Source organism: Phoxinus phoxinus (assembly GCF_949152265.1).
Source record: "Phoxinus phoxinus genome assembly, chromosome: 9".
Taxonomy (NCBI): Eukaryota; Metazoa; Chordata; class Actinopteri; order Cypriniformes; family Leuciscidae; genus Phoxinus; species Phoxinus phoxinus.
This window is the reverse complement of record NC_136884.1, coordinates 31,043,753-31,055,605: the sequence shown is the minus strand read 5'-3', so window position 1 is coordinate 31,055,605 and position 11,853 is coordinate 31,043,753. Positions and strand designations below refer to the sequence as shown.

General features: G+C 39.9%; 2 protein-coding genes across 3 annotated transcripts; one reads left to right on the top strand and one right to left on the bottom strand.

Moving 5' to 3' along the window:
• Positions 1-839: 839 nt before the first annotated feature.
• On the top strand, positions 840-2,930 carry LOC307004012 (uncharacterized protein; the record flags this gene model as incomplete). The annotated part of the gene is made up of 2 exons (XM_079622953.1): positions 840-1,673; positions 1,859-2,930. The coding sequence occupies 2 exons, from the start codon at positions 840-842 to the stop codon at positions 2,342-2,344; spliced, it is 1,320 nt and encodes a 439-aa protein (XP_079479079.1). The 3' UTR covers positions 2,345-2,930.
• A 4,387-nt stretch (positions 2,931-7,317) lies between these two features.
• On the bottom strand, positions 7,318-10,350 carry LOC307004670 (uncharacterized protein). Of its 2 annotated transcripts, XM_079624062.1 has the most exons (5): positions 9,910-10,350; positions 8,569-9,567; positions 8,391-8,466; positions 7,941-8,038; positions 7,318-7,658 (listed from the first exon to the last, which is right to left on the bottom strand). In XM_079624062.1, exons 1-2 carry the CDS (start codon positions 10,257-10,259, stop codon positions 8,655-8,657), a joined length of 1,263 nt encoding a protein of 420 aa, XP_079480188.1. In that variant the 5' UTR covers positions 10,260-10,350; the 3' UTR covers positions 7,318-7,658; positions 7,941-8,038; positions 8,391-8,466; positions 8,569-8,654. The 2 variants fall into 2 exon arrangements, with proteins under 2 accessions (XP_079480188.1, XP_079480187.1); XM_079624061.1 differs by having other exon boundaries at positions 7,319-7,658; positions 8,391-9,567.
• Between the last annotated feature and the right edge of the window lie 1,503 nt (positions 10,351-11,853).

The following is an 11,853-nucleotide window of genomic DNA, read 5'->3' as shown; positions in this document are numbered from 1 at the left end:
GGTAACGAGTTACAAAGTAACGGATTACAGTAACGATATTACTTTTTTGGGTAACGAAGTAAAGTAACGCATTACACTAAAAATATAGGTAACTACACTACTTTACTTTACTATAGGAACGCGCTTTCCTGCGTTACTCATGCCGTGTTTGCATGTGTGCCAATTTCGATCTGTTTTATGCGTGCATGCCTGTGTGTGTGTGTGTCTGTGTTTGCTTGCCCGGGCAACGTTGCCATAGAGATCGATTTGAGTGACGTAACTGCTGGTGCGAAGGAGAGAGGAAAATGGAGACGGCGACAGGGGGTTTTGGCCAGTGGCGATATTCTCATTACTTTAAGTTTATTGATAGAAAGGACAAAAATATTCGTGTGAAATGCACTCTATGCCCAGGCGACAAGTGTCTTTCAACTGCTGTCAGCTCAATGAGCAACCTGTCTAAGCATTTGTCAGCCCAGCATGGCAATACAAAACTTGTGGCGAAAGATCCTGCTCGCCAGTCACTTGAAGCAGTCACTCCGCAGCCGACCGCGCCTAAACAAGCTAAGCTTTTCTCAAGTCTTGGAGCACAGGTAACAGAAAAAGAAATTAACAGGCTAGTTGCAGGGTATATTGTAGAAGACATGCTTCCCCTGTCGACCATCGAATCGCCCAGGTTTAGAAAAATACTAGATAAAATACCCGCGACTCGCAAGCCAACGTCCGACAGGAAAACATTTTCCCATTACCTCGACAAATGTTATTCCGACATGGAATCGAATCTCAAAAGAACTTTCGAGTCCCTGGATCATGTGTCTACCACCGCGGACATTTGGTCCGCGAACAATAAAAGTTACTTAGGAATGACGGTGCACTGGATTGACAGCATTAGTTTTAAACGCGAGAAGGCTGCCCTTGCCTGCAAGCGGGTGAGAGGAAGACACACTTATGATGTCATAGCTAGCGAAATAGAACAGGTTCATTCAGCCTTTGGATTATCACATAAAGTAACAGCATGTGTCACAGATAATGGCAGCAATTTTGTAAAAGCCTTTAGAATGTTTGAATCCCATCCTGATGATGTGTCTGACTGTGATGAGCAATCTGATGATGATGAGGAGGAGGAGGTCACTTTTACTGATGTTGCTGAAGCACTCTCCACAGAATCAGATGAGACATTTTCACTGCCACCTCATCTGCGCTGTGCATCACATACACTAAACTTGATCTCAAAAAATGACCTGGAGAAATGGCTGACTAGTAACAATGACTGTAAAACAGTTTACAGAAGTGCTCTCGCCAAGTGTACAGCTCTCTGGACAAAAACTAGCCGCTCTACAGTGGCTTCAGACCAGGTTGAGGATGTGCTAAAAAGAAAGCTCATCATACCCACTGCTACACGCTGGAACTCGACTCATGACGCCTTATCTCTCATCACAGAAATCCCAATCAGAGATTTAAACACCATTTTTTCTAGACTGAGTGTAAAGGGCATCACTGAGCGAGAGTATCAGTTCCTGAAGGAATATTGTGCAGTGTCAAGACCTCTTGCTGCCGCATTAGATATACTACAAGGAGAAGATGATTGCTACTACGGCACCCTCCTGCCAACCTTGGAGATCCTCATGTCAAAGTTGCTTGCATTGAAGGATGGGCTTTCCCAGATGACAGCAGGCATGCCTGTTGCTATTGTACAGGTAAACGCATATTGAATAATACAATTAATAGTTTTTATTATTAATATAATAATAAATAATAGCTTGCAGTGTAGGCTATAGGCTTACAGTTTAATATAGCTGATATAGCCCAAATTTATGAGGCTGTAAAAACTGTTAATTGAACTGTATATGTTTGTTTAATGTAGCCTAATATCTCATCACAGGCGATCAAAGACAGATTTGCATCTGTCTTGGACAGCAAGGATGCTCTGATGGCTGCTGCCACAATGCCCAAATTCAAGATCCGTTGGCTCAAAGATGAGAAGAGAAGAGATGCTGTTAAAACCATGTTAATTTCTGAGTGCCGTGCCCGGATTCCTGAAGAGCCACTGACGAGACGAGCAGTTCAGAGCCCTGCCACCTCTAGTCACAATGACTTTTTTGAATTTGAAGAGGAGTTTTCCTACACAGCAGAGACTGAAGTCATGGAGTACTTAAAATTGCCCGGATCTGACTGGGAGGTTCTCTCCAGGTTCCCCAGAATTAAGGAAATTGCAAAGCAGTACAACACTCCAATACCTTCAAGTGCACCAGTAGAAAGGCTTTTCAGCCTGGGCAGTATTGTTCTGACCCCAAGGAGGAACCGGCTGTCAGATAAAAGATTCGAAAGACTTTTACTTATGCGATACAATCGTTATTTCGAAGAATAGAGAGAAAAAATAATTGAATATGGCATAACGTTTTTGAGATAAAATCTTTGTTGCACTTTCTGTTTTCACTGTTGCCTTTTTGTTGCACTCTCTGTTTTGTGCATTGTGATAATTGCAACACACAATTATTCATTAATAGGTTCAAGAGTTTGTGACTTGGTATGTTATTGCCTCTGGCAGCCACATCTCCAGGAGGCAGAGGAGAGCAAGCTAAGGGGAAATAATGTTTTTGGGATGACATGCATTTTCTGTTTATTTAATTAATTGCATTCTCTATTTCCTTTTTGTGGGCTTAAGTGAATTTCTGTTTTAATTTTATGGGATAACTTAATTTTTTTTGCCAAGAATTAATAAAAAGCTGATTTTTGTTCTCAGGAAAAGAGGCTTGTTCTCATGTTTCCCAAAGTCTTTGTTTTGAAACGTGTGTTGACCCCATTTTTAAATGACCCCACTATAGCCTCCTTTATCCTGTTGTTTGTGGATTTTACAGTGAGGCATATTGTGCACACAGGGATATTGTTATTTCATATGGTTTTACATGCCATTTTGTATACATTTATATACAATAAACACTATGCAGACAGGCTAAGTGATTTCATATGGTTTTATTACATGCCATTTTGTATATAAACACTATCTATGCGAACATGCAGGCTAAGTGATGATAAGGCTATGATGTCTGTCCATGTATCTATTCTACACGGTAAATTAAGAAACGGGAAAGTAAAGTAATAAGTAGTGAAGTTACTTTTCAAATGCAGTAACTAGTAAAGTAATCTCATTACAATTTACAGAAGTAACTAGTAACTAGTAACTAATTACTTTTTTTGAGTAACTACCCCAACACTGATCAACTTATCATTCTCAGAGCACCTCATTACATTGATACTTGGTCTCTGTGCCGGTTACCAGTGTTGTATAAAGTACTAGAAAGCAATACTTGAGTAAAAGTACAAGTATGGTACTAGAAAAAGACTGAAGTAAAAGTTACCTTTTAGAATATTACTTAAGTAAAAGTCTTACAGTATCCGATTTACTGTACTTAAGTATGAAAAGTAATTTTCTGATATTTAATTAAGTATTTTAAGTAAAAGTAAAACGTTTTTTTTTTTTTTTTAAGCAAGCGGTTAACTTTGATTGTGAACTTTATTGTGGATTTCTTATTCTAGGCATACTATTAACTGGTACAACCTGCTGTTGTTTGTGTTTTGTAGCCTGTACTGTACTTGTGTTATCGTTTATCTCCCACTGCATGTACCTTAAGTTAGCTACTAAGAAAAAATAAATTTTCAGCCCTGGAGTTTCATGCCTTAGTCCGGCCCACTTTAGTTCCCGACTGACTATATTAAAATAATATAATTAAACCCTCAGTATATAAGTCTGCAATAGTGCACTGTTCTGTACAGCCTTATAATTCATTGTATTTTTCAAAAATATAATTTTATATTCAGTGCACTAGCCGTACACAGGGTTTTATAAATACAGAGGTCCCAAAAGTGATCTTGCTAGGGGGTTCGGGGGCATATTATTTTTCCACTGTCATTGGCAAAAAACAAATGTATATCTCTGTTAAATAGGAATCCATTGTAATAAAGTTATTCTCATTCTGGGCACAGTATGCAAAAGGCTATTGCTCTGCTCCCCTCTCTCATCTCCATCTCTCGTTCTTCTTCTCTCAGTCTCTTTATCTTTACCTGTAAATCTCCCCTTCCCGAAGCTGAGCTTTGATTACAGTCTTTGCAAACTGATTATTTATGTCGGTCGTTTAAAACTTCTATCGTAAATCAGCGGTTTAGTTTAGCCACTTGCATCTTATCTCGTGAAGCGTCGCGTTGGGATTCGCGCGCGGCCGCGGCTCGCGCTTCCATGGCGGGTTCAGTTTTGCATCCTCCTCCTTTGGCAACAAACAAGCATTACGCTGAAATAGAGTGTGCGTAATGCAATCTAGGAGCAGTGATTCGCCACACCTCAAACCACATTTCTTCTGATTTTATTTTGTAGTAACGAGTAACGAAGATGCTTAGTGGAAATATAACGGAGTAAAAGTATACATTTTATCTAGGAAATGTAGTGGAGTAAAAGTGAAAGTTGACATTAAATTAAATAGCGAAGTAAAGTACAGATACGTTAAATTTCTACTTAAGTACAGTAACGAAGTATTTGTACTCCGTTACATTACAACACTGCCGGGTACATAATTCTTGAAGTTGTTGAAAATTAAAGTTGTTACTGGTTCCGTGAGTGTCAAATGTTGCAGTCATAATCGTTTTCTTCTCCGTTGGATGAAGAAGATATGATGAACTTGCATGCACTAAGCAAAATGATTTTGTCTGTCAGATGTCAGATGATGCTGTCATCTGACATGATCTTAGTGAGAATTAACAGAGGTTTAGATGTTGATATTTGTTTAATTTGAAGTGTCACCGGGTAAAGTTTAGCTAATTAAGTGATTAATTGAGTGATGATTGATCATTATTGAAGACACTTGATGTTAACAAGCAGAATCACCAAAGGAGAAAATCTATTTTTTAAAGACACCGTTGTGGTGAACAGTGTTTGCTTTAGTTGCGCTCTTGGTCCCCTTTCCTTTTACTTTAGCTTTTCTTCAGCTGCTTTACCTGTGTGTTTGTAACACAATGGTTGTTGCAGAGAAAGCCAAGAAAAAATATGAAGTTTTATCAGCTCTATGTTGATGATCACATAATCACCAAAAAATCGGCATCTAATACTGTATTTAAAGTTTTGTTCATATTTAGCATTCATAACCACCAGTCTTGTGGAGCTGCAATATTGGTGCCAATATCATTAAAATTATCACTTGTATGAAGGTAGAACAAAGTATGTGCACATGAGGTTTGAGCAAATTTATATTGAGGTCACACACAGACATAGAGATTTTGGATTTGAATCACAACAACGGTGACAATCAAAAAAAAAAATGTAGCACCGGTATCACACCACTTATTGCGCCACTGGACCAGTTCTAGGCTCTAAGGAGTGGGGAGCAAAAAAATAATAATTACACCAGAGACCGTTGCTTTAAATAGAAAAGGCCGGCAATTTACTGAATGCAAACACACATAGAATACACAGTACACGAACCAAAAATACCCTGCAGGTTCTTAATATGGAGGTAAATATAATAAATGGAAAGAAAATAAGTATTTCACCCTCTTTTTGTTCTTTAGTTCACCTAAGCTATTTTAGTCAGGCTAATCTAAGTTAGACCAGTCTTTTTCTAGGTTGCACCTATTTTTAGAATTTCTATTTTTTTTCCTGAGTTAACTCTTTTTCCTTTCTTTCACAGGTAAAATAAAAATACCTTCAATTTACATAATCAAATCAAAGTGGACCACAAGCATTTCAAATCACATTCAAACATATGAACTCAATATGAAAATGAAAAGTATAACACCTTAAATTCAGGTTCAAGTCCAAATGTGAGTTCAATTATTCAATGAAGTTCAATGAAGAGTTTCAGTTCGATTCAGTCCAAAACGAAAGTTCAATCAGTTTCCAGTTCGATTCAAAAACCATTTCTGATACTCCTACCACTCTGGCAGCGAGTCACCATACGCAGAAGATTTCCTCACTGATGCGATGGAGAAGATGAATTGAAAGTCTGGGTCTGGCTCGCCATCTTGAATCCCGTCTGCGCACGTGCGCACCCGCACACTGCAGACCAATCCTCGCTCCGACCGAGCTTCAAACCAAGCAAAAAAACCTGACCTATGTAACAGGTCATAAACACAATAAATCTCTTTTTAGATCCTGAAATTACACAAATGAATGTTTCACAGTCTCTGAGTTGTAACGTTACTGCTACGGTGCTTTTTCACCTCTAAAATGGCGGCGGAGCGGCCTCCTTTAACTCACGGCTCCGTTTCTCACACAACTACCGCACACATCTTCATTTACAAAGCATATATTCACTTTTATAACATTCACAGTTTTCATAAACCCAAAATATTAACTGGTAAACAGTTTATGGCGAAGCATTTCCTTGTAAACAGCTACGTTTTTAGTGTTAGCTCTCCGCCAGAGAAAAAAAAGATATAACATGGCAAAATGCAAGAAAACAACACAAACTCACCAAAACCGGTGTGGCTTAGTTCTCATAAAATCCCTGTCAGTTCCCGACCAGGTAAGTTATGTTTTTCAACTGCAAAATCAACTTTTTCACTCTTTTCTCCGCTTATTAATCACAGCTCGTTCTCTCCGATTTCTCCTCTGCTCTCTCCTGCAGCGTCACGTACGGTACGTTCACACGGGGCGTGAGCGTCAACGCTTTCCATTGACTTTGAATGGGTGACGTCAAGCGTTGCCGAAAAGGATTGTGGATCCGTCGGCGGCGCTTCACTGGCGTTGCTCGCAGCAGAAGTTGAGAATTTTTCAACTTTTGCCGCGGGCAACGCCAGTGAAGCGCCGCAGACGGAAGCGTCAGCCAATCAGGGTCGCTCTATGCAAATACAGTAGCCAGGCGGCAGCCAATCACGTTCATCACGTTCAAGTGCAGCAAACTGAGGTTAAATTTTAAAATGGAGGAGAAATTAATTATTGCGGTGGGCAATCACCCGGTCCTTTATGACCAATCACTTTTTATATACCGGGATTCAAACCGGAGAGACCAGGCGTGGAAGGAGGTGGCAGAGGCCGTTGGGGAATCTGGTGTGTATTGGACCGTTTGTATACTGTCTATGTAACGTTATTGGACCCGTGACAACTAGCATACAACTAGCATAACTTTACATATAATGTACCGCCAAGAATAGCGGCCCATCAGAAATGTAGGTTTAATTTCATATTAAAAAAAATATACATGATCAGAGTGGTGGGTGATTTTTTTTTACTATTTATTATATATAATTAATATACAAATATATACAGGATTTTTATATTATTAACGTTAGTAAACTGTTATTTTCCCCAATATTCATATTTATTTCATAACTACACATTTTATAAATAATTGACAAACACTTGTGTATGAAGGAACTGTTTATTTCTCTTTTTTGCATCTCAGAGGACATATGCAAGACCAGGTGGAAGTCTTTGAGAGACAGGTTCAGAAAAGAAAAAAACAAAGAAAGGGAGATGAGAAGGAGTGGAGCAGGGTCCTCTGTCACACAGCCATGGCGATTTATGGCGGTGATGGGGTTTCTCACTCCATTTATCACTGATAGGGAGACATCTAGTAATGTCCAGAGGCCTCCATCCTTTATACCCAGCTCATCTTCTGTCCGAGAATCCCTCAATCCAGATCCAGAGGACAGCCAGGCCGAGGGAAGCAGTCAGAGCAATTCCCAGCAAGCACCTGCAGGCAGAGATGAGACAGGGAATGAAGAAGACAGTCAGGCAGACAGAGGCAGACAGACAGAGTAAGGCAGACAGACCATGGTAGCAAGGCAGACGGAGCAGGAGGACACCAGGGTTGCAAACAAGGGAAGGAAAAGAAAGGGACATGAAATGTCCGCTTTTGAAAGGGAAATGCTATCAGTAATCGAGCCCCTGACACAGATGGCTTCACTGCCACGTCCCCCACTGCCTCAAACATCTCCAGAGGATGAAGATGAAATTTTCTTTAAAAGCCTCTTACCATCCATTCGCAGACTTCCTCTGACGAGAAGAGCAAGGCTGCATTTTGAGATCCACCAACTTGTGTACCAGGCAGAACTGGAGGCTGCTGACGTTGTCCTGTAATAAAACAAATAAAATAAAAATAAATACGATAAATAATAATAATAATAATAAAATATTTTTTTCACACACATTTCTACTTGCATAAATAAACCAATTAAAATGAACTCATGCTTGTGCTGTGTTTTCTCTCACAAAAAACATGTATACATGCATATATGCATACATACATAAACATATATATATATATATATATATATAAATAAATATATATATTTATATATGTATGTATATGTATAAATATACATATATATATATATATATATACACATAAACACACGCATATATGTGTATGTGTGTGTGTGTGTAGCTGTCTATGTATGTGCATATATATGCCATTTTTACTTACCTCATATCAGCAGTACTAACAGATGCAGACATTTGTATGTTCTCTCCAGAAATCTGCACAGATCATGATTAAAAACCTGAAAATGCAAACATAAAATAGATTGTCATACAAGGCAATGGAAAAAAAATACAGAATAATAGTATACATTTATGACATAATTGAAATGTGCCCTTTTCACATAAAGTGTAGGTAGCTCTGAAAAGAGCATTTGGTGGGCTCTGAAAAGAGCATTTGGTGGGCTCTGAAAAGAGCCTTTGGAGTCCTCTATGCACTCGGCTGCCATGGCACTGCACCCTCCTGGCTGAAATAGGCGCAATATGTGTCCCGGAGTTGGATGGCTCTACGGCTTGCATTGTTGAAGCCCATCCTTGGTGCATCTCTCAGGCCATCTGGAGCTGAAGGTGCATCATTGGCAGGTGCAGCTGTGGGTGTGCATCTCCGACCTTCCAGCATTTTCTTTTGCAGGAAGTTGTGCAACACGCATGTGGCCAGCACACATGCCTTAGCAACCTTCGGACTTGACGCGATGACACGACGATACATCCGCCAGCGAGCAGAGAGGATGCCGAAGGCACACTCAACTACCAACCTAGCACGGCTGAGGCGGTAATTGAATGCCCTTCTCTCTGGTGGGATGTGATGTCCAGGGTATGGCCGCAGGAGGTTTGTAGTGAGCGGGAAGGCCTCATCTCCCACAAAGACACAGGGAAGGGGCCCACGATGCTCTGCTCCAGGGATAGCAGCATCTGGTGGTAAGTCCAGCGTACCATCTCTCAGACTCTCTCCAAACGCTGAATTCCGGAGTGTCCCACCGTCACTGGTCCTGCCATAGCCACCAACATCCACCACACGGAAGAGATAGTTGGCATCCACAACAGCCAGGAGCACCAGCGAATAGCTTGACTTATAGTTAAAGAACAAGGACCCTGAATTCGCTGGCGCTTGCAAGAGGACATGTTTCCCATCAATTGCTCCGAGACAATTGGGAAAGTTCCAGCGTGCATAGAACTGGTCAGCTATTGCCCTCCAGTCCTCTTTTTTTGGAACTGGCATGGTGTCCTCCACCAGAGCCTCCCAGATTGCACTGGCCACATCCTGCACAATGCCTGCGACAGTAGAATGGCCCACTCGGTAACTGAAGGCGATCGTTCTAAATGAGTCTCCAGTTGCCAAGTACCTGGGGGAAAAAAAGCATTATACAGTAAAGACACTGCAATATATATACACACATATACATATATACACATAAACACACACACACACACACACATATACATATATATATATATATATATATATATATATATATATATATATATATATATATATATATATATACACATACACACACACATACCTTTTACTATCTTTAATACGCAGACAATCGGACTATGAGATATTCAATTTTATTTATTTACCAAGTAAATTTATTTACCAACGACCATGAGCTTGGTTTCTACATGTATGTATGTGTGTGTGTGTATATAAAGAATACGCAGTAAAATAAAGTTATTCTTACCGAAGACAGATAGCGAGTCGCTGGGCAGGTACAATTGCCTTCCGCATCACGGAATCAGCTCTTGTGATCAGTGGTCCCACCCTGCCCAGCAACTCGTCGAAGGTGTCCGGGGACATCCTGAAGTACCGCTCAAACAGTACCCCATCCAGACGCAGCTCCCGGACAAGTCCGTGATACTCTCCCCGTTGTTTTCGCCCTCTGAGAATAGGATGTACCCAGAAGCGCCGAGTACCACGTCGTTTCAACTTGCGTTGAACGTTCAAAGTAACCACACTAGCTATCGCTATCGCTAAATTGGCGTCCATGTTGAATGACAATGAACTTGTTGTTGAGTTCCTGTCTAATTTCATTGGCTGACGCTGCTATGACCATGGCGTCAGTGCCAAACTTCAGCCACGCCTTCCGTCAAGCGTTGACGCCGACGCCCCGTGTGAACGTACCGTCAGGTGCTGCGTCTAGCGTCACTAGTCCCTTAAAGGGGCAGTGACATTAATTTTCTGTCAGCATACTTTTTTTATCTTAAGCATTAAATTGTTGTATTAACATTTTTAATGAACTCCTATGAATTAACTTACATTAAATTAATCACTTAACTCTCAAACTTGTTTATGCAGCTTTTAAACTATTTATTCTTATTTATGTCATATTTTAACATGGGTTACAAAAAGCTTGAGAATTAAGGATGTGTTTTGCTACCCATCATGCATTGCAGCATGAAGCTTTTTTTATTGTCACCATTGTTGTGAATCATATGCAAAATCTTGTTTTGTGTGTGTGATTACATGATACATTTGCTCAAAACATCATGTGCACATGCTTTTTTTATACACCTTCAAATAAATGATTATTTTAATGCTTTTGGGGCCAATATTGGTACAGCATTGGATGTTTGTTTTGTGATTATTTCTTCATCACAAACAAGCTGCAAACACCTGATCTTATTTATAATTTGCTTTCTCTGCCACAACAATATTTTTTTACAAACACACAGTTTAAGCAGAAGGAAAGGGGAGCAAGAGCCCAACTATAGCAAACACTGATCACCACAATGGTGACACTTCAAATTAAACAAATATCAACATCTAAACCTCTGTTAATTCTCACTAAGATCATCTGACAGCAATAGTCAAAGTGATTATGTCTAAATAAGACCATAAATGATGTTGAAAATATGTCCACAATGGCCACATTTGAACTAGTTTTTAATCGTGTACGAAGGTTCGGTGAACGTCTATATCGGACGTGCAGAACACGTCAAAAAAAGACGTCATAAAAACTTTCATTCTGGCTCCTCAGTGGACGTCTTATCAACGTCCGACTTTTGTGACAAAGACGTTGAAAAGACGTGTTTTGGACATCATTTTGCTTTGTGGGGACGTTGAAGCAAGTTCGCAAAAGGTTGGTATCTCATGAACACCTTTACACAATCACACACATAAAAAGTGGTATACAAATATTTTATATTCTCTGAATATAATGTTCATATGAGAAGCAATTGGGCCTTCTTTAAAAAGTTAACTAGTCGCAAGTTTGAGGTAACTTAAAATGCACTTGTGTTGTCGTTGTCAAAACACTAACGTTATAAGCTGCAGGGCTGGAATGGTAATCTGGCATTCCGGGCAAATGCCCGATGGACCGACGTACCTTTTGATTCGATACATCTCGGGATTTAATACTTTATTTCTTTTCTTTTTCAACGGCCTTCTGATCTACATTGGCAGCCCATTTGTCCCATCCTTTTTAAGTTTATATTTTGTTTTATTACATGGCTTCGTTGAATTCCAATGTAGAATGCGTTCTGTTATTTCTTGATAACACACCGCTGCGGAGTATAACACACCGTTGCCATGAAAAACAGAGCGTTGCTATGGACTCACAGAATTCTAACCGTAGACGGAGCGCACTATTTTCTTTGGCGGAAGCTTAGCGGAAGCAATACAATCG

Coding starts and splice junctions, on each gene's coding strand:
- LOC307004670 (XM_079624062.1), bottom strand. CDS start 10,259: ATGAAATTAGACAGGAACTCAACAACAAGTTCATTGTCATTCAACATG. Junction 9,568..9,909: donor CGACTCGCTATCTGTCTTCG/GTAAGAATAACT, acceptor TTTTTCCCCCAG/GTACTTGGCAACTGGAGACT.